Genomic DNA, 23700 nt, shown 5'->3' on the forward strand with positions numbered 1-23700 from the left:
TTTCCAGGAAGGGCACCGAGTTGAGAGTCGGTGGTATCCTACCTCTCTGAACCCCACAGATCTCGAGCCAAGATGCCCGTTTGTTAAGCATTTAATGTTTTACGTCAGAGAATAACAGGGAGCCAAGAAGCCTCCGGAGGCCCCGCGGACGGAGTCCCGGGGCTGCTGGCGCTAAGGCACGGTGGCGGGCTGGTGGCCGGTCACAGGTACACGGGCTGCTCCTGGCCGGTGAGCAGGCGGTAGGTGGCGGCCGGCATCGTTTTGATGTGGACCTGGGGGGGCCAGAGCGGAGGCCGGCGGCTGGGGGCGGGCCTGGGCCGGCAGGAGGGCACGCCCCCCACCCTGGCCCCGCCCCCGGCCCCGCCCCGGCCGCTGCCCGCGCACCTCAACGTGCGCCTCGGTGAGCAGCTCGATGATGCGGGCGTGCGGCGTGGCCACCACGCTGTGCCCGTTGATCTCGATGATGCGGTGCCCCACGCGCACGCCCCCGCGCTCGGCGATGCCGCCCCGGAGGAGACTGCAGATCTGGAGGGAGCGGGGAGGGGGCCGTGCTGCTCAGGGGCGGGGGGGCCGCCGGTCCCCCCCACCCACCCCCACCCTGTCCCGGGGCTGGGCTCTCACGATGCCGTCCTCCACGCAGAAGCCCAGCTGTTCGCGGGCGTGGGGCCGGCGGATGATGGCCGTGGTGACCGGCGGGCAGTGGATGATGCTGAGGGTCACCAGCGTCTGCGACTTCACCTCCTGTGCGCGACAGGGGCTGTGGGCTTAGCGAGGCCCCCAGGGCGCTGCCGGACCTCGCGGCACGCTGCAGTTCCCTCCGGGCCTCAGTTTACCCACTCGTAAAATGGAGCTTTGGAGTCAGGGCCCTATATTCTAGAAGGCTCCTCGAGAAGCAGTTAAGAAGACAAGACTCAAGCCGGGCAGCCTCGGGTCGGAGCTGTGTGACCTCTCCCCTCCCTTCCCGCGGCCTCCGTTTCCTCACGGGAAGCAAGCTTCTAGCCAGGTCGGCTGTGCTCACTCCTTAACCTGCTGCGTGGGCCGTGTCGGACCTGCCCTCCTGACCTGGCCAGGTCCCTCCCCATGTTTGGGCCTCAGTTTCCCCATCCAACAAAAGGGTCCAGACTCAAGAACACGCTTGCTGCCTCGCGGTGGAGAGGAAGGCCCCCGGCTCCGTAGCTGGGCTGCTGGTGCTCCCATCCTGCCTTCACCCCATCACGGTCACCCGGACCAACAACGTCCCCTCTCCAAGACTCAGTTTCCCGGAGCACGTGGCAGCACGGGGGGGGGGGACTTAATGCTCCATGCCCCTCTGGACTGGCCCAGGGAAAGCACCCTGCCACCCTGAGAGGACTCACGCGGACGGCGGCCTGGCAGGCGGCCAGGGGCAGCCCCACCAGGCTGGTCCCGTTGATGGCAGTAAGGCGGTCCCCGATGCTGAGGGCCCCCGAGCGCTCGGCAGGGCCCCCGTGCAGCAGGTTGGCGATGACGGCCGTGGGCAGCAGGGAGCCCCAGCCCGACTCCACCAGGGCCACACCCAGGCCCTCACCCCGACGCTTCTCGATGCACACCTGGGGGGGGGACACGGTGGGGGGCATGAGGGCGGCTCTGAGAGGGGCTGGCAGGGGCCCCCCGGCCCGCACGCTCACCTCCCTGCAGTTCTCGCTGTTGGAGAAGTGGTCGAGGTCCCCGTTGTGGAGGTGGCCGGGGCCCGTGGCCCCCAGGCTCTGCTGGGCGCCCACCTGGCTGGGGTCGATGCCGCTCTCCCGGAGGAACTGCCTGTAGGCCACGCTGAAGGCCTGGCCGATGGCCTGAGCAATGAGCTGGGCCTGCGTGGCGACGGGCAGCGGCTCTCGGGGGGTGTCCCGCCCCCCTCCTTCAGGTCTCCCAGACCCTCGGGCGTCCTCGGGGCTGAGCCCTCCCGGCCCCACCAGGGACAGGACTCCTGGGAGACAGCCCCGTGCCCTGTGGCTACGGGGACTGTGGAAAACAGCCGCTGTCTTGGGGAATCTGTCGGGGGGGGGGGGGGGGGGACACCGGCCGGGGGGGGGGAGGCTGGGGGGTGGGCCGCCAGTCTCTGAGGCTTATGGCAAAGACCAGAGGCCCAGGGGGTGGTGGGGGAGACAGCTGACAGCGCTGAGGACCGATGGAAGGACGCTGCAGCGACGGCGTGACCAGGGGGTCTCTGGAAGGGCGCAGGGCGGGCCCCGAGTTCCCCCCCCCCCCCGACGCCCGGAGCCGGGCTGCTCACGTCCTCTGAGTGGAAGACGTGACAGATCATCCTGTAGAGATGGCGGCTGTGTGCCTGGGGCGCCGGCCGCCGGGCCAGCCGCCGCCGGGCCATGAGCACCAGCACGTTGCCGATGTCGGCAATGTAGGAGATGGTCTGCAGGGCGTGGTCCATCATGGCCTCCTGCAGGGGGGCGGGGGGTGGGGGGGGAGACCAGGCCTGGGTGGGCTGTGCGGACCCTCGGGGGGGGGCGGGGGCGCCCCCAGCCCGGAGGCCGGCCCGGCCCTGTACCTGGGAGTCAGCCGTCAGAACCTTGACCCTCTTGGTGGAGACAAAGAGGTCCACCTCTGTCATGGGCTGGGTCTCCCCCTCGGGGGCCTGTGGGGGGGGGATGGGAAGTGGAGGCCCACGAAGACCCAGCCTCTGCCCCCCCACCCCCGCCAGGCTCCAGGGGCCTCGGAGGACCGGCCTGTGGCTCCCCCCTGCCCCCCCCCCCACCTCCCACCGGCCCTGGGGAGCCCCACCTGCCCGGCCCTGCCTTCACCTTGACGCGGTCCATCGCCTCCCGGGCCTGGGCCATGCGTGTGCTGGGGGGCGGGTTCCGCTCGGACACCAGCTGGGTGGAGCCCAAGTATTTGGCCCCAAATATGACACCGTCTAGGAGGTCTTCATGGTCACAGGGACCAGGGACTGAAGGCGACAGCGGAAGAGGGTCAGCCTGAGAGCGCCCCGCTGGCCGTGTCCAGCCCCACACGCTCTGCCCAGGGTCCCGGCTCCCACGGTGGTCTGGAAGCACCGACTTCTACCCCCCAGCCTAGCACTCAAGCCACGCGGGTCTGCCCACCGTTCCAGAACCATCCCAGCAGCAGGAGGGACAAGCAGCTTGGCCTTCACAGATCTAGAGCCCTCTCGTCAGTCTCGAACCAGCTGACTGTGTCCACGGCTCAAGGACTCTGGGCCAGATGACCCAGTTTCTGGACCCCTGAGGGTCTGGAACCAGGGTCAGAGCCCCCCAGAAAAAAAAAAAAAAGCTCACGACGGACACCTCCACCCTGTGTTTCTAGAATTCTGTCATCAGGCTACAACCAGGCAGTCCCGTTTCTAAAACCAGCAATGTCCTAGGACCAGTCAGCGTCACTCGGTGCTTCTGGAATCCCCCGAATCCATCTAGAGCCAGTGAGCTTTGACCACCGTTCCAGATTTCTCCCTTGCCAGCCCAGATCTGCAGACGACTCTGTTCCATACTCAAAGAACTGCCTGATCAGAGCAGAAAGAGACCCCTTGTCACATTTCTAAAACTCACACCATCCAGAACCCCAGCTGGCTCCCCTCTGTGACTCCAGAACTCTCCGACAGTCTCCGACCACAGAATTCCGGGGGTGGGGGGGGGGGGGGGCGTCCAGAAATGGGCACCACTCCGGAACCACATCTCCCCACTCCGTGATTCTGTAACTTCTTCATCGTGACGGCATCGGGTCACGCTTCCAACGGTTCTAGAACATCCTCACATAGTTGCGACACTTCAGTTGTACCCGGTGGTTCTAAGAAGTTTCGGAGCAGCCCAGGAACAAACAACTCTGCTCAAAGTTCTAGAATCCCACCAACCCAGCCCAGAAACACGCAGAACGTTCCCTTCCTGGTTCTGTAATTCCCTGAGCAGTCTAGAACCAGACCAGACGGCTCGGTCAGTTCTAAAGTGTCCTAACCGGGAGCCATTGCTTTGTTTACAGCGACAGGTATAGGCCCCAGCTCTGGAAGACCCTAAGCATTCTGGAACAGCAGACAGCTCTACTCTGAGCTTCTAGAACCGCACCATCCAATATGCTAACAGCCAGGCACAGGTGGGTGTCGTGCCCCTGAAATATGCTGTGATGTGTAAAACGCACACGGCATTTTGAAAATTTAGTGTGAAAAAGACGTAAAACAATTGTAAGATACCGACTGGACGTTGAAACGACACTCAAATACGTTTGAGTTAGTTAAAACAGTAGGAATTTTGGAGTACCCGGGGCGGGGGGGAGGGCTCACTGGGTGAAGCATCTGAGTCTTCGTCTCGACTCAGGTCATGATCTCACGGATCGTGGGATCGAGCCCCGTGTCAGGCTCTGCGCTGACGTAGTGGAGGCTGCTGGTGATTCTCTCTCTCCGTCTCTCAAAGTAAATAAATAATTGTATATATTTTTAACATTTATTTATTTTTGAGAGAGAGAGAGAGCGAGCAGGGGAGGGGCAGAGAGAGAGGGAGACACAGAATCCGAAGCAGGCTCCAGGCTCTGAGCCGTCAGCACAGAGCCGGACGCGGGGCTCGAACTCTCAGACCGCGAGATCAGGACCTGAGCTGAAGTTGGACGCTCGGCCCACTAGGCCGCCCAGGTGCCCCAATAAATACATATTTTTTAAAAATTAAAAAAATGTTACTAGTCTTACTTATCTTTTCTGTAAAGCAGAGAACTAGGAAATCGAAAGTCACTCGTGGCTCACGTTATGATTCTATTGTATCGCACAACTCTAGAACTTTCTGAGTGCTCTAGAACCAGATGGCCCTATCCACAATGGCAGAACACCCTCCTTTGGTCTGGAGCGGCAGATAAGCTCTTTTCCACCCATGATTATGAAACCCCCCAGTCTAGATGGCTCGGTTCATTCCAGAACACTCTCACCAGCCCAGGTTCTCTTAATCTAGAACCACAGGCAAAATGCCAAAATCTGGAACTACCTGGGTGACTCATAGCTCCACCCGTGATTCTGGCACCTTGTAACCATTGGTCCAAACCACTCCCCTTCCACCAACCATAAAACTTGCTCTTTGACTTATAGCCTCAGGTAGTTTACGTGGAAGTCCTAGAACATTCTAGATGCCCAGAACCAGTTCTTTCCACGCCTTCGGGGCAGAGATTGACAAACTTCTTATGCAAGCGGACAAACAGTAAATACGTTGGTCTTCGTGGGCCAGATGGTCTCTGTGGAAACTACTCAACCCCTGGCCGGAAAACCACCATAGACAGTCCGTGAATGAATGGGCCTGGTTGTGTCTCAATAAAACTTTATTTGTCGCTGAAATTTGAGTTGCACATCTTTTCTATGCATCAAGAAATATTATTCTGTTTCCTTCCAGCCGCTTAAAAATGTAAGAGCCGGGGCGCCTGGGTGGCTCAGTCGGTTAAGCGACCGACCCTTGACTTCGGCTCAGGTCACGACCTCGCGGTTCATGAGATCGAGCCCCATGCGGGGCTCTGTGCTGACAGCGCGGAGCCTGCTTTGGACGCTCTCGCTCCCTCTCTCTCTCTGCCCCTCCCCTGCTCGTGCGCACTCTCGCTCTCAAAATAAAAACGTTAAAAAAAAAATTTTTTTTTTTTTTTAACCTAAGAGCTGGTTAGCTCACAAGACGTGCCAGAACAGGCGGCGGGTTGGATGTGGTCCGCAGATGGTCATCTGCCAAGCCCTGCTCTAGAACCCGGTGCTCCACATGGCAAACCTGCCCTTCCGTCCCCATTCATTCTAGAACATTCTCACCGGACCGTCTGGAATCTGCTCAACCAACCTCAGAGCCTCTCTAGAAGCAACTCGTCCCTGGCCAACTTTGTGCCAATTTGGGAGCCTGAGCCGGGCTATTCTGAAACTGCCCAGTCCCTGCGGCCAGGGTGGACAGGACACTCACCCTCCTGGAGGGCAGGGTATGGCACCAGGGTCTTGGGGCTCTGGAAGAAGACAGAAGAGGGGCAGGACTGAGTCCCCTGGCTTGGCTGCTGGCAGCAGAGGCGGCCCAGGAGGCGGGACAGGCTCTACCTGGACACTGGCAGGGGGCTCTTCGGGAACAACCAGAGGGACTGTCTCCAGCCACGGTTCTGGGGAGCTGCTTGAGCTCCGGCTGCCGGCCTGCTCGGCAGAAGCGCCCTCCGGCCATTCCGGGGGGCCGGCATCCCCGTCTGGGTCCTCAGGGGGCTGCAACAGGCGAGGAGCAGGGTCCGGAGGCTCCTTCGGACAAGACTGGGGAGGAGGACACTCCTGGCAGCGCAGAAGGCTCAGCAGGTCGTCCCGGCCGGCCTCGGCAGACAAGAGCCCGTGGGCATCAGCAACGTCCTGGGAGGCCAGGCCGTGGCCGGTGGCAACGTGCAGGGGGCAGGGAGGTCCGTCTGGGGACAAGCTCGCCAGATCACCAGGCAGAGCCTCAAACTGCTGCACCAGTTCCCGGATACTTGGCCCATCAAGTTCCATCTGATTCAGGCTGCCGGGGCCTCCCGGCACCGGGTCCCACTGGCAGTTGGGGGTGACGTCCCGAGGGGGTGAGAGGGCGTCCCTGGGCTCCTCCAAGTCCATAGCTGGAGGGCCTGGGGGAGACTGGGAAGTTGTCAGGGATTCCATGCCTGGGCCAGCATCTGAAAGAGAGATTCAAAGATACGATCTCCTGAGTGCCAACCGGGTGCCAGGCTCTAGGTGGGTGCCGCTCATACAGAGCACATAACTTAAGCCGCACCATACCCTGCAAGGAAGGGTCCGCTATGATCTCCATTGTATAGATGAGGAAACTGAGGCGCAGAACAGGCCGTTGTAAGACAGTAGCTCCACAGGCTCCAAACCCTGAGGTTCCCCCCCCCCCCCCCGCCCCGGCCCTGTACCTGTCACCCCAGGCCTCTCCCAGCCGTGGATCCCGTCACCCCAGACTTAGTTCTTCCACATCTTTCTCCACCGCGACCTTGTAACCCAGGTGGGAGACACACCCTGACTCTACAGACCCGGTTGGTACAGGTCCATGAGACCGCGGACTCAAGACCTCAGTCTAAGCCGAGATCCAAGACCCCAGAAAGCAGAGCTTCGTCTGAAAACCTCCAATGTCACGCTCAAGAACAACCCCAGGCTCTGACCCGGACCTCAGAACCCAGCCTGAAGACCTAACTCGAGCCTAAAGCTACCAGTGAAGACCCCGGTCCTCCCGAAGACCCCAGACTCAAGACTTCAGACCCCCTACCTCAGCCGCCGGCTCCAGACCCCGTTCTGCCCCGTCAGGCCACTCACTTCCCACACCGAGGTGGCCTCAGCCCGCACGGCCCCCAGGACCCCACGCCCCGGCAGGACAGCCCTCCAGTGGCCGCGGCGCCGGCGGGTCCGTCCGCGCAGCGCTCCCGGCCCACTGGGCTTGCGCGCGTTTGCCGGGCCTGCTGGGAAATGTAGTTCTCCCAGCCAGCCTCGCGGCGCCGGAGCGCCAGGTGTCGGAACCAAGGGCTCGAGTCCAAATGCTCTGTTTACACAGAGTGAGAGCCCGGGCTGGCCTCTGGGCCTGACTCCTCAATTACAAAACGGGGTTAGTGATCATTGTCTGCCTTCTGCGGCTGTGGGCATTATCCCAATGGATGAGAAGAAATGGGACTGGAAAATCTCAAAGGGAGAGGCGGTCTCTCTCGACTCCACGGACACCGGAAGCAGCGCCGGGACCCTATTTTACATGGACTTCCGGTTTCGCTCACAGTAGGGAGGCGGGATGGCGCGTCCTGGCCTAACTTTCCCTCCCTGAGCTTCGCTTCCGCAATTATAAACTGGGGATAATAATAGCAGCTACCTGCTACTGGTGAGGATTAAACGAGATCGAGCTGGCTACAGATTTAGCAAAAGGGCTGGAGGATAATGAGGCTATTAAGTATTAGCCAATTACTTTTAGGTTTTCAGTAATTGCGCCTTGAATAGAATCAGGAATGCATAAGGTGTGATCTTTAAGTGGTAAGTAACCAAAGAAGGGCAATTAGTAAATGAAATCTCTTTGGAAAGTCCCCTCACACGGTAACTGAAGACCCCTGTAAAAGAAGTCACGGTGAGTGGCTAACGGTGGAGTACTACATTTCCCAGAAATCTCTAGGAGCCTACAACTCCCAAGCACCCCGTAGCCGCTGTCGTCTCCCGGAAAAGTGCACGTGCGGACAGCCGGCATACGCTATGGCGGCCAGATGCCTCTTCGGGGCTACGCGGACCTGGGCCAGCTGGTCGGCCCGGGAGCTCCCGATCCCTGTCGAGCCTGGAAGACTCCTTGTACGGGGTTACGCCAAGAGACCGGGTGAGCTGGGTTAAGAGGGACCCAGATGGGCATGGTTTGGGAATTGGGAGTTAATAGTGCGCAGGCGCTTGTGTGGGAGGCGGTGCCTAGAATCCGGGCGCGAGCTTAAAGAGGCAGACGCTGAGCTATTTGCGCAGGCGCGCTCTGAGGGACCTAGGAAGGGATTTGGCTCACTGCGCCGGTGCGGGATGTGTTTTGTTGCGGGGGGTGGGGTGGGGTGTTAGGAACTTGGGTCCCAACTCTTGGGTCACTGTGTGACCTTGGGCTACCCGCCACCGGAAATTCGAGGAAGCAGAGGGGCCCGTCTAAGTATTAGCCACCTAAGCAAAGGCAAAATGAGCTGGGTATAGCGTTGCCTGATCTCCTTTGTTCAAAGGAGGGAACTGACAAAATGTTGGGCGTTAAAGACACATACCAGACCTTTTTCTCTGTGAGATACACAGAAGGTATCAAAACAGAATTGGAGAGCAATGACCTGGTCGGTCTGCGCGGCAGTGTTAAAAGCAGGATCTGTGTCTCACTTAAAGTCATTTTGGGTGCATGGGGCGCCTGGGTGGCTCAGTCGGTTGAGCGTCAGACTTCCGCTCAGGTCACAGTCTCACGGTTCATGGCTTCAAGCCCTGCATCGGACTCACTGCTAAGGGTCCTGTGTCCCCTTCTCTCTGCTCCTCCCCTGCTCTCGCTCTCTGTCTCAAAAATAAGCATTAAAAAAGATCATTTTGAGTGCAGCAGGCAAGAGTCTAAGGGACCCGGGGGCCACCCGGAGAAAGGGGTAGAAAAGAAGGCTGGCCTCCTGGGGTGCAGCTGGACAGAAACGATTCTCTCCCCCCCCACCCCCAGTCATGAAGGGGGGCAAAGGGGGCAAAGGCGGCAAAGGTGGTGTGGTCAGCGAGGCCCTGAAGGACCCAGACGTATGTACGGACCCTGTCCGACTCACCACTCATGCCATGGGCGTCAACATCTACAAGGAGGGCCAGGACGTGGTCCTGAAGCCAGACGAGGAGTACCCTGAGTGGTGAGTGGGCCAGGCTGGAGACCCGGGAGACCAAGTGACGGGGTGAAGGTGGCCTAGCTGATCCCCTGTGCTTTCCAGAGGGCTTCCCTGGGGAGGTGATGCGTGGCTCCAGACCTGAGTGGGTGGAAGGAGCTTTAAAGGTGGATGGAACAGCCAGTGCAAAGGCCCTGGGGCAGGACTGCGCAGCCTCTGTGTGGGGCCCCGTGTGCTGCTGCCTCTACCCGGGGTGCCTGGGGTGGGGGAGCTGTGGGGGTCTGCTGTGCGGCCCTGACCCCTGCCCACACCGCATCAGGCTGTTCCAGATGAACCTGGGCCCCCCCAAGAAGCTGGAGGAGCTGGACCCCGAGACCCGGGAGTACTGGCGGCTGCTGCGGAAACACAACATCTGGCGTCACAACCGATTGAGCAAGAACCGGAAGTTCTAGCAGGGGAAGGCCCCGGGGCCGCCCTGACCCGTCAGGGACCTCACCAGGCCCAGCGGGAGGACCCCGGAGGCACACAGCGCCTTCCCCATCCTGCCCCCACAGAAGACTCTATCTGCCTGGAGAAAAGAGTTTTCTGAGAACAGAGGAGGCCCCTCACCTGGTGCCTGGTTGGTCCCCAGAGTGAGGCCGGACCAGGGCCCTGGGGGTCCTCGCGGGCCCTGGGTGCTGCTGGGTGCCGTCTGCTGCCGGAGCCGGGAGGGAGACTGGGGCAGGGGGGCCGGGGGGGGGCGACTCAGGCCCCGTGGTTCCGTGGCTGCAGCCTCCCCCCGGGCGGTTGCTGTCCATCTTCGGGATTTCTCACGCCACCCAAGAGGCCCCAGCTCGTCTTCCAGGAGGAGGTGTTTTTAGACCCAACTCGCTTGGTTGCAAGGGACTCAACCCTTTTCCGTGCCACCCGGACCGTAAGCGTCTTTGTGGCCTTCGGAAGCCGAAGTGTCTGGGGCGGGCTCTGCCCTGAGGCATGCTGGCCTCGGGGACTTCAGTGTCCAGGTGTGTGGCTCTGTCTCTGGGTCCTTGTAGCCCCAGGGACTAGTTCTCTTGGACGAGTGTGGCTCCAGGACTCCCGGCTGAAGCCCCCTACCTAGTTTAGCAAGCCCAGCCAGAGACAAGGGACTTCGTTTTCCTTCTTTGGCCAGAGTCATGTGTCGTCTGCATGGGCCGGTCATTTGAAATAGCCCGGCGACCTGGGCCTCACCACCATCCTCCTGTCCACCCGTCTGGTACCCGGGTCTCGGTCTCCCCCGCCCCCTCCCTCACCTTCACCCCAGCAGGAGATGCATCCCGGAATCTTGCATTAAGACCCTGTGAACCTGACCCACAGACCTGAGTGAGAACCCCAGCTCCCAGCGGTCCTAACTCCTGCCCTGCCTGGGACCCAGGGCCGAGGCTGGGGCTTGCAGGGGGTGGAGTGGGGGATGGGATGAGGGCACCCCCTGGGGGCTGGACCAGGGGCCCTCCGGGCTCCTCTGCTTGTGTGGCTGGGTGGGCGGGGCTCGGGACTAATTCCGTCTAGTCCCAAGAAAATGGGAGTCCTCATCCTCTTAGGAAGACTCTGCCCAAGCGGATTACTTGCCGTCCCTGTGGCCCACCCAGAGCAGGCGGAGGGTCCCAGCCCTCCCGTGGATCCCCTTGGCTCTCGGTGTAAAAACAAAGGTGTGACGGCTACAAGGCCTTGCCACACCTGCCTCCTGTCACCTCCCTGCGGGCACCTCCTGCTCCAGCCACAGGGGCCTCCTGGTGGTTCCTCCCTCGTGCCCACCCCGGTCCTGCCCCAGAGCCTTTGGGGGTGCTGTTCCCGCTGCCTGGGTGGCTCCCCCCCCCAGGTGTTCCCATGGCTCCCTCTTTCACCTCCTCCGATTCCGTGATGTCACGTCTGAGAGGCCCCCCGACCGGCCTGTCGAACTACAGTTGTTCCCTGCACTCCAGACTGCCTCTTCTGGTTTTATTTTGTCCCAGCACTTACAGCCAGCTGGTGTTTTAAGTACGAACGTCGGTGTTTATTTAATTGTGCTTGTGTCTGTCTCCCATCAGAGTGGCAACTCCGTCGGGGTAGGGATTTTTGTCTCGTTCTGTTCACCGTTACGGCCCCGTCGCGCAGTGGATGGATGGACAGAGGGATCACCGGACGATGGGTGGGCGGGGGCTGGGCGGCTGGGCGGCCGGCGGTCAGATGGATGCAAGATGCGTGGGTGGGCCGCTGACCTGGCTGCCACCATGCGAGGAAGACCGGGCCAGGGGGCTCCTGTGTGAGGTGTCACGTGAGCCAAGGTGAGCAGGGCAGCTCGAACCCCACCCGGTGGGTGTGCAGTGACGTGAGGACCCGGAAGTGAACCTGTGGTTACTCCGCGGACAGAGCTCAAAGGGAGGGCGGTTACGTGCACCTCCTGCCTTCCAGCCCCTCCCCTCCTGTCGCGACCTGGGCTGCCCCGTCCTATGGGGAAGTCCCGTGTCCTGCTGACGCTGGGGGGGGCCTCCGGCCTGCTCACACCCTGTTCCTTGCCCTCCGTGGCCCCCTTGCCAAGGAGTCCAGCGAGTTCCGGAAGGGTGTCCGTCACGCCCTGGGGAGACATGGCTGGGCTGGACGGGACAAATGTGGGTCTTGCCAGCAGGGCCCCATCCCGCCCTCACTGGGCTGGGAGACGTGACCGGGTCTGTGGTCAGTGGGGACAGAAGCCACATTTTGATTTACAGAGGGAGCAGAGCGTCCGCCTGCTTCTGCCTGAGAACCCGCCGTTTGCGCCCAGCCCGGCTCCCCCCGCGTCCCACACCGGCGTGGACTCGGCGTGGCACCTGGGGAGTTGGGCTTGGGCAACGAGCTTGAACGACGGCTCCACCCCGAGTGGCTGTGTGGCTGTGGAAACTGGCCTCCCTGGGCCGGTTTCCTCCCCCGTAAAGCAGCTGTCACGAGGGGTAAAGCGACAGGCACGCGGGGGACACACAGTGAAAGACGCCAGGGCCATGGGCGGCCACTGCTGTTCTTTGTCACTTCTGAGAGAGCCGGGGCTCCGCCGTGAGGGACGAGGAGCGGGCAGGGGGACTTGGGCGTGTCTTGCGATGGCAGCCTTACTGCCTCAGAGCCTCACGATCCACCCCTTGCCCGGCCCGCAGGCAGGGAGGCCGAGGCCCCCGCCAGGCCACCTCCTCCCCGGGATGCAAGGCAGGGGCACCGGCACGGGTGGCCACGGGCGGGCCCCAGACTCAGGCGGGAGGCCAGGCCCTGTCCAGAGCCTGTGCGTGCTCCTTGGCCAGCAGCCGCAGGGACGCCTCCTCCAGGGCGAAGCCCTCCGTGAAGGCTGGGCCAAAGGCGTGGGGCCCGAAGGACGCCTGCAGCCCGGGGCCTGGGCCCAGGAGGCGCGGGAGGCCTGGCACGGCCGGGGGCCCGGGGCCCAGCCAGGGCTCCAGGGGCAGCGGCATGGCCGGAGGGCGGGCGAACGGCAGGGCTGGGGCCTCGGGGAGCCTCGGGGCTGCCACGGCCCCGGAGCCCGACTCCAGACGCTCCTGGCGGCGCCACTTGGCCCGGCGGTTCTGGAACCACACCTGGAGGTGGTGAGAGGGGGGCTCCCGGTTCAGGCTCTGTGGGGAGGAGCCAGCCCGCCGCTCCCTCCCCCCCTGTGTCCTCCTTCGGGGCTCCCCGCTGTGCAGAACCGGCTAGCCTCCCTCTGACCTGCAGTTACCTGCCTCAAGGAGATGGCCCTCTCCGAGAAGGCCCCCCCACGGCCCCCATCAAGCCGACCTGGGGTCTTCTCTGAAACTCGGCCCTGGGCGCTGAGTCCCAGCCACCGGCTCAGCATCTGACGCCCGTGGAAAGCCGTTTCTCAGCCGCGGTCGGCATCCCCTTCCACCCGCCTCGCACCCAGCTCCACGGAAACACCCCCGGTGTCACCTTCCACGCCTTTGCATACACTGCTCTGTGCGCCTAGAAAGACACCGCGCTGCCTGCCTGCCTGCCTTCTCTCCCTCCTTTCATTTTAAATGATTTTATTTTTAAGCAACCTCTACACCCAAAGCGGGGCTTGAACTCACAACCCTGAGATCAAGAGTTACGAGTTCTACCACCTGAGCCAGCCACCCACCCCAACCCCCCCTTCCTCCTTTCCGACTGGCCGACTTTCACTCCGACGCCAAGGTCTCAGTCCCACACCTCCTCCTCCGGGAAGCCTTCCCGGCGTCTCGCCTGCCTATGCCCCCGGAGGGCCCGAGTGTGGCCCCGGCTCCCTCGCTGGGCTGCCGGGTGCCCTCACCTGCACGCGCACCTCCGGCAGGTGCACCTTGGCCGCCAGCTCCTCGCGGCTGTAGACGTCCGGGTAGTGGGAGGCCTCGAACGCCCTCTCCAGCTGGTGCAGCTGGTACGTGGTGAAGGTCGTGCGGTTTCTCCGGTGCTGCTTCTTGGGGGCCTCCTCGCCCGGGCCCGGCCCCCCCGCCTCCGCCGCAGGCCCCTCACACGGGCTCAGGAACATGGCTTGTCCTCACCCCCACCTGGCGGGACGGCAGCAGGGCAGACGGTGGTGAGGCCACCAGCTGGGGAGGGCAGGGAGCCCCCGCCCCCCCCCCCCGCCCCGAGTCCTCTGGGTCCCGCACTCGCCCTGCCCGGCCCGTCCCTCCGTCCACCTCGGGTGGGCTCGCTCTCCATCCGCCTCCCCCTCCTCTGCTCTCGGCTCCTGGGGTGCCTGTCCCTCCACCTCTGTTTTCTCTCTCCCTCTCGAGTTCTGGATTGCCTCTGCCTGCATGTCTGCTTCTGTCTGTCTGTCCGTCTCTCTCCGTCTGGGACCCCCCCCCCCCCAGGAAGGGAGGAGGCTGGGACACTGGGGGGCTCTCTGCGCCCCAACTCCCGCTCTTAGCCACCTGCCCCGTACTCACCACCCCCAGCAGCCCCTCGATGGCCCCAGTATCCACACGGCCCCCGCCCCAGTGGGCCCAGCGTGTCTGCTGCTGGCCTGGTCCTGCAGACCCGAGCGGGTTGGGGTCCGGAGATGGGAAGATTAGTGCGAGGTGATTAATTGAGGCGGCCCCTCCCGCCCAGGCAGGCCCTGGCCGCTCTGAGCTGCAGAGGGAGGGCGTGGGGGGGGAGGGGAGGAAGGCTGCGGCTCCAGAGGGGTGTGTGCATGGGGCGGGGGGGGGGGGGGGAGGAACCATCGGCCTGGGTCTGCCTCCGTTTCCCGTAGGACACCAACGAGGGCCTCCCCTCTCTGGGCCTCAGTTTCCCTAGCTGTAGAATGGTGACACCAGGACCTGCCCGGGTGGGGCAACGAGGTGATGAAAGCAGAGAGCATTGCACAGTGGTTGGCATTCAGGAAGTGCTCGATGAATGCCCACTGTTACTGTTCTCAGAGCTGGGGCCAGAAAAAGGTCCTCTTAGACACAGATGTTGACGGGGGCTGGGGAAGCTGTGGTTCCGAGAAGTGAAGGCAGTTCCTGTCGGCTCCCCCGGACACCGAGCCGGCCGGGGAGTAGGGGGCACTTCGCTGGGTTTGGGGGAATGAATCGAAGTCCGTCCTTCATTCATTCAATAAACATTGTGGAGCGCTTACAGTATACCAGGCAGTGTTCACAGCAGCGAACAGAACAGACACAGACCTCGGGGCGGACATGCTAGTCGGGGAGATAGCCAACCAGGAGACGTAACACAGTGTCAGGTGGTTCTAAGCCTAGTGAGACAACTCAAGCCGGGGAGGGAAGGGGGGACGGAGGGTGGGCCGCTCTTTTACGGAAAGTAATCAGAGCGATGAAGTGCAAGGCTAAAATTCCGGGCCCAAGTGTGTGTGTGGAGAGGGTACTGGGGAGCCACGGGAGTTTGTGGAGCAGGGGAGGGACGCAGTCAGATGGCATGTTGGATGAATATCTCTTGGGGGCAAGATGGGAGGCCTGGTCTGGCTGTGGGGATGGAAGTTGGGGGAGGGGAACAATCCCGGGGGAGGGGAACAATCCCGGGGGAGAGAGTTGGGGGAAGAGGGAGGAGGCGGCTCTCCCCAGGGCCCAATTTTGGGGACAGGTAGATGACAAGGTTGTCCCAGAGGCAGTGGTCCAAGAGCTGGAGCAGGTTCCAGGGGAAAGACCCTGAGACTGGTTTGTCCACCCCCACCCAAGGAGCTCGGCGCCTGAGAGGAGGGGAGACGGGGGGCGGGGGGGGGGGCAGCGATGAGGCCAAGACAAGGTCTGGTGGATTCAGTGCCACGGAGGACGGGACGGAGGTTGTCTGGGGAGCGAGGCGGGAGACCCAGGCCCCAGCGCCCGAGAGGCGTGTGAGCCCGAGCCCCGGGGTGGCCGGTGCTCCCCGAGGCTCCCTGCTGCCGTCCGGGCTGAGCTGCCCCGTGTGTGGGGCGGGCCTGGGGACAGGGGCACGGGGCCTGCAGCACAGAGTGGGGGGAGGGGTCCCTAATGCCCTAATTGCCTCCTCACTAACGAGCTGCTCTGTTCTCAGGCCCCAATTAGCTAATTGGCCCCAGGTGGGTTAAGAGGCTGCAGGAGGGATCGGGAGTTAGGCGCAGGGGACTTGGGTGGCTTAGCGGATGCGGCAGGAGGTGCAGACGCTGTGTCAGCTTAGAGAGCCGGATTAGGGGCGGGGAGGGGCGGGGCCTTGGGGCCGGGCGTCCCCTCCGGCTGGATTAGGTGGGGGTCAGGCCACTGTCAGCCCCACCAGCCTCCCACCCGTCATTTCTCCGCCAGGAAAAATCCCTGGGCCCCTTCGGGTGCTGGTGGGGAAAATGAGGCTGGAGGGTGGGTGGGACCTCGGGGGGGGGGGGAGGGGCACCGTAGGAGGTCAGTGTGACCTTGGGGAAGTCCCTGGCTCAGGCCGTGCTCAAGAGCGGTGGGTCAGCCAAAGCGGGAGGGTGTATTGTGGTCTGGTTTGCCCTCTCCGGTTTGAGGGGTCCTGGGGCGACGGCCGCCCCAGCCTGGCCGGAGACCCCTCCGGGCATCCTAGAAGCTGGCTGGAAACATCGATGAGAAGGGGTGACGGACAGTCCCAGTAATAACTGGGCACCGGCTGTGTGCACGGAGCCTTGACCGGTGTGAGTCTTCAGGCCCCCACCCATCACCCCGAAAAGACGCCTGATCGTAGAGGAGGCTGCTGGGACCCGGGGGGGCGGGGGGAGGTCTGCCCAGAGGCTCCGGGTTTAGCACTAATGTCCCCTATCCCTGGAGTGTCTGTCCTCAGTTCAAGACGCTTCGTCACGGCGGGTCAGGGCCACACAGCCGGGGTGTCAGGCTTGGAACTTGGGGGTGCGAGCCCAGAGCCCCCGCCCCTGCATCTTCCCGTCAGTCTCCTCTGGAGTCACCGGGTCAGGCTGGCGGCTGCACCGCCGTGGCAGACCCTCCCGTGTGCCCGCCCTGAGGGGCGAGGCTGGCGCAGAGGAGCCACAGACGATGTGGAACGTGGGCCTCCGTGGCCGCAGGCAGCCTCCCGAGGTCCTCTGAGCCGGGGACCCCAAGGGTCGAATACGGCAGCTGTGAGGGCACCACAGCGGGGACCGTGGGTGGCAACAAGTGGGCCCATGGGGTGGCCGTGATGCCCGGGGGCTCTCCTGGCTCCACCCCCGGGGATTTGTGTCCCCAACGGCGGCTGTGGGGGCCTCAGCAGGCAGACGACTGGTAGGTGGATGGCCCTGGGCTGAGTGACGGGGGTGCCCTGGTGTTAACCCCTGGGGCGAAGGACGCCAAGGGTCGCAGAGAGACTCAGACACCCACAGTCCTTGGAACCAGTCTTTATGGAGGCTCTAATCCCTCGCCTCCCCGGGTCCCTGGTGTCCACGGGCTGCCCAGAGCCCCCCACCTGGGCCACATGAGCAGCTCGCTGGCCCTGACCCTTCTCGGGCCTGGCCCGTTCCCCCGACCCCGCACCCTCCACTCTGTCCTCTGGGGCCTGAGGCCCCACCGGGCAGGGTCAGGGCTCCTGGCCTCGGGGCGAGGAGGAACTGTCCGCGTCCTGGCCCCCCACCGGGGCCGAGGCCCCCGCGCTGCGCAGCTCCCGGGCCAGCTTCTCCGCCAGTTTCCGGAAGGGCGGCCGGCGGGCAGGCTCAGCCTCCCAGCAGCTGCCCATGAGGGCATGAATGGGGCCCGGGCAGCCCTCGGGGGGCTCCATGCGGTACCCCTTCTCCACGGCCTCTGACACCTCCTTCAGCGACTGTGGGCAGAGGGCACGCCAGCACGGCTGGGGTCAGGGCCATGGTCCCCAGACTCACAGGGGACCCAGCACCTCCCCCCAGACCCCACTCACCATCTTGGGGTATGGAGCCCGGCCGTATGAGAAAACCTCCCAAAGAAGCACCCCGAAACTCCAGACATCCGACTTGCTGGAGAACTTCTGTGGGGCCCAGGACCAGGGTGAGGAGGGAGCCCTAATGGCTTCTGTTACAGCCCCTGCTTCCTCCAGGAAGTCCCCCTGGGCTGACCTTCCCTCTCTGGTCTCCTCCCGACAGACTGACCCCTCTGAGTCTCCCCCGCCACTGAGCGGAACCCATAGACTCAGTGGGGTAAGGAGTCTTTGTTGTTCTGGCCCTCGGCACTGAACCCAAGACTGTTTCAGAAATGGGGAAACTGAGGCCCAGATAGGGCCACACAAGGAAGGGTCCCAGGATGGAGGGGGGCTCACCCCGTGTTTGAGAGCCTCGGGCGCCGTCCATTTGACCGGCAGCCGGCTTGAGTCCAGCCCCTTCCGCTCGGCTTTGGCCAGGCCAAAGTCACTGACCTTGGCCACCAGGTCCTCGGAAATGAGGATGTTGCGGGCGGCAAGGTCTCGGTGCACCAGCTTCTTGCTCTCCAGGTACTCCATGCCCTCAGCCACGTGCCTGGGCCGGGGGCAGAGCACGGGGGACGCGGGGCCGGGGGGTGCTCGGTGACCGGAGCGCAGATCCCCAAGGCCAGGCTCCTCCCACTTGGCACCTCAGTTTTCCCTTGACCTTAGAAAGCCCCCTCCCCGCCCCGCCCGGGGAGTCCCACTCACAAGGAAAACTGCAGGAGCTGGGGCGTGCTCACGAGGGCCCGGCCTCGTGTCCGTAGAAAGTTCACCAGGTTGCCCTGTGGGGAAGGGAAGTGGGCCTGGGGGGCTCGAGGCTGCTCAGGTGCCCCCCCCAACCCTGATCCCACGTCGGGCCGCAGCCCCACCTTGCTCACGTGCTCCATGACGATGTAGAGTCCCTGGTGCAGGATCACGCCCAGCAGACGCACCAGGTTCTTGTGCTGTATCTTCCTGGGGGCCGGCAGGCGGGCCGTGAGGGTGCGCCTGGGCCCCCCCTCCCAGGGGGCCCGCCCCCCACCCGGGACTCACGTCATGACCGCCGTCTCGTCCAGGAAGGCCTGGGCCGTCACATCGCACTTGACGTTCTTCACGGCCACCTTCTGTCCCAGGTACTCACCCTGCAGGACCGCTGTGGTGGGGGGGGGGGGGGACAGGCAGATGGAAACACCCACGCACACTGACCGCCATGCACACCGCCAGGGCTGTGGGTCCCCAGGCCTGGAAAACCCCTCACCCCTGCAGGCTGATCAAAGACAATCAGCTAAGTAGGGTCTGCAAACTTCAGCTCGTGGGCCAAATCCAGGCCTGCCTCCTGCCTTTGCAAGGCTCACAAAGCTCGGAGTGGTTTGTACGTTTTTTCACGTTTGAAAAAAGTCACAAGAAAAATACTACTTTGCAACAAATGAAAAGGACAAGAAATTCGCGGTTCAGTGTCCACAAATAAAGTTTTATTGGCCCATTCATTTACCTGTGTCTGCAGCAACTTTCCTGCTACTAAGGCAGAGCTGAATAGATGTGACACAGACTGGCCTGAAAAGCCAGGCCCTTTACAGAGAAGGTAGGCCGACCCCTGATCTAAGCCCCAGAGCCTTCCAGAACAACAGCTTCCAGGAATGGCATTCCCAGTACAGGGCCCAGAGGTGTGAAGGCATCGCGCACGATCACCGATCACAGAGTGCTGGTCCGCACAGCTGATGTCACCGCCCCCCCCACCCCCCACCCCCGCCACAGAGGGAGACACAGGCTCACAGCAAGAAGGTGTTAACACGGGTGTGGATTAATTCATCTCTCCCGCCCCTCTTCCTTCAGCCCCGGACCCGGGACCCCACTTACCTCCAAACTCACCCTCTCCAATCCGCGCACCCAGCGTCAAATGCTGTAGGTTCAGTAACCAGCCGGCTGTGGGGTGGAGACCCGGTCAGAGGGGAATGGGTTCCACCAGCCCCTCCCGTGGGGGGTCCGCCTGGCGAGAGGCCGGTGGTGTCTCCCACAGCGCCCCGGCAGGGACACACATTCAGGCGGCCACTACGCCTAGCAACGGCCCGGGGGCTTGTGTGAGACACCCCACCCCTGGTCCTGGTTTTCAAGTGCTGGAAAGCAACAGAGCCTGCCCATCTCAGGCCGACCTGAGGAAAGGAGCTGACGAGGGTTGGGGGCGTTGCTCTCCAGCCTCGCTCTCCAGGAACGCCCCATGGAGCCCCAGGGGCAGCCCTGGGGCTCCCCTCTCTTCCACCTGGAGACTGTGTCCCTCCCAATACCCCATGGGTTCTTCCCTTTAGAGTCTTTTCATCTCTGGCTACCCAGGGACACACAGCAAAAGATACCACAAACACGGAGGCTGTCAAAGTTCCTGGAATCTTCTGGTAAAGGTTGGAGACTCTTCCAGAATCTTCCAGCACTCTAAGTGGTCATCTGCAGTCCAGCCTCCCTGACGCCTTGTCTCAAAACTGCCTACGTTCCCCCTTCCTCTCTACTAGGTTCCATAGGCCCCCTCCCCTTCCTCCCCAAAGCCCCACTCCACGATCAAGCATGGTGACACCAGCCTCCCCTGAGGGCCACCCCCAAGACGTCCAGATTTCCCTGGGAGAGACATGCTTCCAAAGAGACATGATCGTCAGGTTCAAAGGGGGTGGCCGTGGACGTGGGGGTGGCATTTGCTTCGGGCCTTGAGCACTGAGGATGTCATTTCTCAATGAAAATGGGGCCGGAAGAGTACTTGGGGAGGGAAAAGAATGCACAACAGCACAGAGGCACGGGAGGAAACAAGGAGGGAAACGGGGGACAAAAAGGAAGGGCCTTGTAGATGAGGCCAGGAAGACAGCTCAGCCATGAGGGAAGGTTCTAGAAGGCAAGGGAGAGATATGGATAGATTTTCATGGTAGAAAGTCACCTCTGGGGGCACAGAGGCAGGGCTCTGGTGGAAGGATCTAGGGCTGGGGCTGGACGGCCGGTGGGTGGGTGGTGGCTTGAGGCTCAGGCCCAGGATTCTGGCCCAGGTGACAGGGCGGGGACAGAGACGTGGAAGCAGCAGCAAGTGTGGGAATTCACCCCATGTGGGCTGGTGGGCGTCTGTGGGCCCTCCTGCCCGCCCCGAGGGCTGCCCCGGGTGCTCTGCTCATCGTGCCAGGTCCCGCGATCCGCTCGTGTGCAGCGGCCTTGGCCGTGGGCCCGGTGCGGGAGGGCAGGGGCCCCTACCTTTGGCCAGCTCCTCCTCTGCCGACTTGGTGCCCTGCTTCCTCTTGGGTTTCACTAGCTTCGTGCAGATGGCCCCCTTGTCCTTGCTGTAATGCTGGGGGGGGGGGGGACAGGGCAGAGGCAGCCGTGAGCCTGGCCCCACGGTGAGGGGACGCCCTGCATTCTGTGCCCTGAACCGGGTGGGCAGGAGCTGGGGAGAAGGGGGGTTTCCTTTCCTCCAGAGGAGTTGGGTTGGTTTCCGTGGAAACGGAAAGGATGCAGGCTAGGAAACAGGAGGATCCTGGGGAAGGTGGGGCGGTGGTCTCTGGACGAGTGTCAACTTGGAGGTTCCTAGGGGTCTAGAGGAGCCACCCCAGGGCCCCCCAGAGGTGCATCCAGAGGACTCAGACCACCTTGGGCTTGGTGGTCCACGGAGACCAGCCCCTCCTGCCCACCCCCCACTGCCGGCATGGGGCAGGGCCTGGGGTGTCCGCGCGGCTCTGGAGGCCCCGGGCCTCGCGGCGGCCGCACCTCCACCATGTCCATGAGGTTGCAGAAGCAGACGGCCTCGTCGATGGTCAGGTGGCCGTCGCGATGCAGCACCCGGTAGTGGATGACGTCGCGGCCGAAGCTCACGCACAGCACGTAGTCGCCCGGATGCCGCGCGGACTCGCGCACCAGGAACAGCCCGTCCTCCGGCGGCTGCAGCTGCTGCACGGCCTCCTGGCCCGAGATCTTCCCGTGGAACCACCTGCGGCCGGCGGAAGGGCGCGCTGGACCGGGCCGCCCAGGCCCTCCGGCCCCCGGCCCCCGCCCCGGGCGGCCCCGCGACTCACGGCATGAGGCTGAGCTTGGGGTCGGCCGACAGGGCCTCCCGCTCCCGCAGCGCCCCCGCCGCCAGCAGACCCTCCTGCCCGCTGGCGTGGTGCTTGGCACGGTACCAGCTCTTGCTCTGCCAGGGAGGGAGCCAGGGGTCGGTGTCTGCGTAGGGGTGGGGAGGGAGGTCCTGGCAGAGACGCACCTCCGCAAGCACCGCCAGGCCCCCAGGCCACCACTCACCTCACAGGCCTCCAGGATGGTGACCACGTCGCCCTTGTGGAAGGCCAGCTCTCCCGGCTTGGGGCGCGTGTGCTCACACTTGGTGATGCATTGGGTGCCTGGGGCCCAGCGCCTCTGCGGGGGGGCGGGGGGGGGGGAGCAAAAGGGCATGAGAGATGCCAGGGGTGAGGAAGAAATGGAAACTGGGCAAAAGACAGCAAGGCAGAGGCAGAAAGAACAACACAAAAGAAAGGGGGAGCAGCCAGGATAGAAACATCTGCTTCTACGAAGGCGGAAGATCGGGAAGAAAAGGTGACAGAAATGCAGCACCGGCTGAAGGGGACACGGTCAGAGTACAGCCCCCGACACGGCGCTGAGGTCCCGTGGGTGTGGACTGAGCAGGGCACGGGGCGAGACACAGGCAGCCCGGGGTGGAGGTGCTCACCGTTGGCATCCTGGCTGAGACGAACGTGGGGCGCCAGGCACGGAGGAAGCGGGGGCTCACCTGGGGGAGGGGCAGAGACCAGCTGGAGAGCCCAGACTGGAGCCAGGCTGGGGCCCGGGGCCATTGCTAACGAACCACTTCCAGCCCGGGGCCAGATGGAGGCGACAGGGGGAGGGCATCCCCATAGGGGGTCCCGGGTGATGGCTCCCTAAGCCCCTTTGGGGAGGCGGTCTTTATCCACAGGAATTCCTTGTAGAGTTGCGGCCATGCAACATCAGCGAGGAAACCACAGAATCTAGCCTCGCCACGGTCCCGAAAGGGAAACGGAGGCACAGGGTGGGCACAGAGCAAGGGGCCATATGGTGGGGAGGGGGGAAGCGCCTGGCTCAGCCCCCAGCAGTCACTCAGTGGGTGGGGAACACGGTGCCGCCTGCCTGAGCTTGGTTCTTCCTCTTTTCTGGTAAGTGGGCAGGGGCAGGGGCAGAGCAAGGAACCAGAGGATGATTCAAGGTCATTCCCCACTATCCCTGACCCTAGGGTGGGGCCGGGACGGTGGGGGGGGGGGTGCAGGGGGCATGCAGCCCTCCTGGGCCCCTCTGGCCATCGGCTGAGCCTCTCTGATCCCCCACCAATCCCAACGCCAACCTAGGACAGACACACGGCCTCTTACTGCTGCGGGGGTAGGGCTTTTCTCGCCCAGACCCCACAGCAGGCGAGTGGGCCGTGGGGACGGCTGGGAGATGAACCTCTGCCTCTCCAGTACTGCCCCCCGTAAATCCCCAGCCCCCTGTGTACTCACACGCATACTGATCCATGTACACACGAGCACACACAGAAACACATGGGGCTTGGACACAGGTGGACACAGGGACCCACGGGCACGCGGGTGTGCAAGCAAAGGCACGTTCACCTAGAGACAGGTGTGCACACGTCTACACGTGTGCACACACGAACAGCCTCTCCGACATCCAGAGATGTGTGTGCCCGTCTCCCCCAACACACACACACGGACCCGCACTTGAACACCTGGGCGCCAGACGCGGGCCGCCAGGGCACCCGGCGCTACAGGAGCTACACGCAGGGCCGCGCACACGCATCTCGGCCCCACGCGAACATCCCTCCACGTGGACGCGCGGATACACACACCCGGGAGCCTGCGGACGCGCACACTCGCACCCGGAAAAATACCCCCCGCCCCGCGCCCGATCGCCTCTAACCACCCGCTACCCCAGCCGCGTACCGGCCGCGCACGCCGGCCGCGCACACTGGCGCTCACACCGGCTGCTCCAGCGCACGCCCGGGACGCCCCCGGGGCCCTCGGGGTCCCCCCACACACACACCGCCACTGCCCCAAGGTCTCTCCCCTTACCCCCGCCACCGGGCTCACCTGCTCAGGGGGCGCCCCCGGGCCGCGCCCCGCGCCCACACCCAGGAGGGCCCCCGAGCGCTGGCTGGGCACCCCAAGGCAGCCCCGGCTGCACAACTTGGAACAAGTTGCTCCGTTTCCTCATTTTGGGGGGGGGGGGGGGGGGGGGGGGGGG

At 63.5% G+C, this 23700-nt stretch overlaps 4 protein-coding genes across 4 annotated transcripts; 1 reads left to right on the plus strand and 3 right to left on the minus strand.

Annotated features, from left to right (window-relative positions):
* Window positions 1-75: 75 nt before the first annotated feature.
* APBA3 (amyloid beta precursor protein binding family A member 3) lies at window positions 76-7691 on the minus strand. Its single transcript, XM_049639618.1, has 11 exons — window positions 7194-7691; window positions 6014-6603; window positions 5886-5925; window positions 2772-2917; window positions 2519-2605; window positions 2249-2410; window positions 1647-1826; window positions 1356-1568; window positions 622-741; window positions 385-525; window positions 76-272 (listed from the first exon to the last, which is right to left on the minus strand). The coding sequence occupies exons 2-11, from the start codon at window positions 6587-6589 to the stop codon at window positions 201-203; spliced, it is 1737 nt and encodes a 578-aa protein (XP_049495575.1). The 5' UTR covers window positions 6590-6603; window positions 7194-7691; the 3' UTR covers window positions 76-200.
* A 100-nt stretch (window positions 7692-7791) lies between these two features.
* Window positions 7792-11051, plus strand: MRPL54 (mitochondrial ribosomal protein L54). The gene is made up of 3 exons (XM_049639619.1): window positions 7792-8270; window positions 9111-9285; window positions 9578-11051. Exons 1-3 carry the CDS (start codon window positions 8153-8155, stop codon window positions 9708-9710), a joined length of 426 nt encoding a protein of 141 aa, XP_049495576.1. The 5' UTR covers window positions 7792-8152; the 3' UTR covers window positions 9711-11051.
* A 1416-nt stretch (window positions 11052-12467) lies between these two features.
* On the minus strand, window positions 12468-13803 carry RAX2 (retina and anterior neural fold homeobox 2). Its single transcript, XM_049639621.1, has 2 exons — window positions 13511-13803; window positions 12468-12806 (listed from the first exon to the last, which is right to left on the minus strand). The coding sequence occupies exons 1-2, from the start codon at window positions 13724-13726 to the stop codon at window positions 12468-12470; spliced, it is 555 nt and encodes a 184-aa protein (XP_049495578.1). The 5' UTR covers window positions 13727-13803.
* A 3238-nt stretch (window positions 13804-17041) lies between these two features.
* Window positions 17042-22964, minus strand: MATK (megakaryocyte-associated tyrosine kinase). Its single transcript, XM_049643193.1, has 13 exons — window positions 22830-22964; window positions 22160-22285; window positions 21736-21849; window positions 21513-21628; window positions 21208-21427; window positions 20698-20791; window positions 19336-19401; window positions 18532-18631; window positions 18369-18453; window positions 18208-18281; window positions 17857-18052; window positions 17482-17568; window positions 17042-17388 (listed from the first exon to the last, which is right to left on the minus strand). Exons 1-13 carry the CDS (start codon window positions 22962-22964, stop codon window positions 17149-17151), a joined length of 1653 nt encoding a protein of 550 aa, XP_049499150.1. The 3' UTR covers window positions 17042-17148.
* Window positions 22965-23700: the final 736 nt, after the last annotated feature.

This window comes from Panthera uncia, chromosome A2 (genome assembly GCF_023721935.1).
Source record: "Panthera uncia isolate 11264 chromosome A2, Puncia_PCG_1.0, whole genome shotgun sequence".
Classification (NCBI taxonomy): Eukaryota; Metazoa; Chordata; class Mammalia; order Carnivora; family Felidae; genus Panthera; species Panthera uncia.

Bases quoted from the DNA above. Each gene is read 5' to 3' on its own strand.
- APBA3 (XM_049639618.1), bottom strand. From the start codon at position 6,589: ATGGAATCCCTGACAACTTCCCAGTCTCCCCCAGGCCCTCCAGCTATG. The intron at 2,411-2,518 runs GTACAGGGCCGG...GCCCCCCTGCAG, and splicing joins TTCTGACGGCTGACTCCCAG to GAGGCCATGATGGACCACGC. The intron at 526-621 runs GTGAGAGCCCAG...CGCTCCCTCCAG, and splicing joins TCTGCGTGGAGGACGGCATC to ATCTGCAGTCTCCTCCGGGG.
- MRPL54 (XM_049639619.1), top strand. From the start codon at position 8,153: ATGGCGGCCAGATGCCTCTTCGGGGCTACGCGGACCTGGGCCAGCTGG. The intron at 8,271-9,110 runs GTGAGCTGGGTT...CCCCACCCCCAG, and splicing joins GGGTTACGCCAAGAGACCGG to TCATGAAGGGGGGCAAAGGG. The intron at 9,286-9,577 runs GTGAGTGGGCCA...ACACCGCATCAG, and splicing joins GACGAGGAGTACCCTGAGTG to GCTGTTCCAGATGAACCTGG.
- RAX2 (XM_049639621.1), bottom strand. From the start codon at position 13,726: ATGTTCCTGAGCCCGTGTGAGGGGCCTGCGGCGGAGGCGGGGGGGCCG. The intron at 12,807-13,510 runs GTGAGGGCACCC...CACCACCTCCAG, and splicing joins TGCCGGAGGTGCGCGTGCAG to GTGTGGTTCCAGAACCGCCG.
- MATK (XM_049643193.1), bottom strand. From the start codon at position 22,964: ATGCGTGTGAGTACACAGGGGGCTGGGGATTTACGGGGGGCAGTACTG. The intron at 21,428-21,512 runs GTGAGTCGCGGG...CGCCGGCCGCAG, and splicing joins CCCAAGCTCAGCCTCATGCC to GTGGTTCCACGGGAAGATCT. The intron at 18,053-18,207 runs GTGAGTGGGACT...CCCCCGGCCCAG, and splicing joins CAGCTCCTGCAGTTTTCCTT to GCACGTGGCTGAGGGCATGG.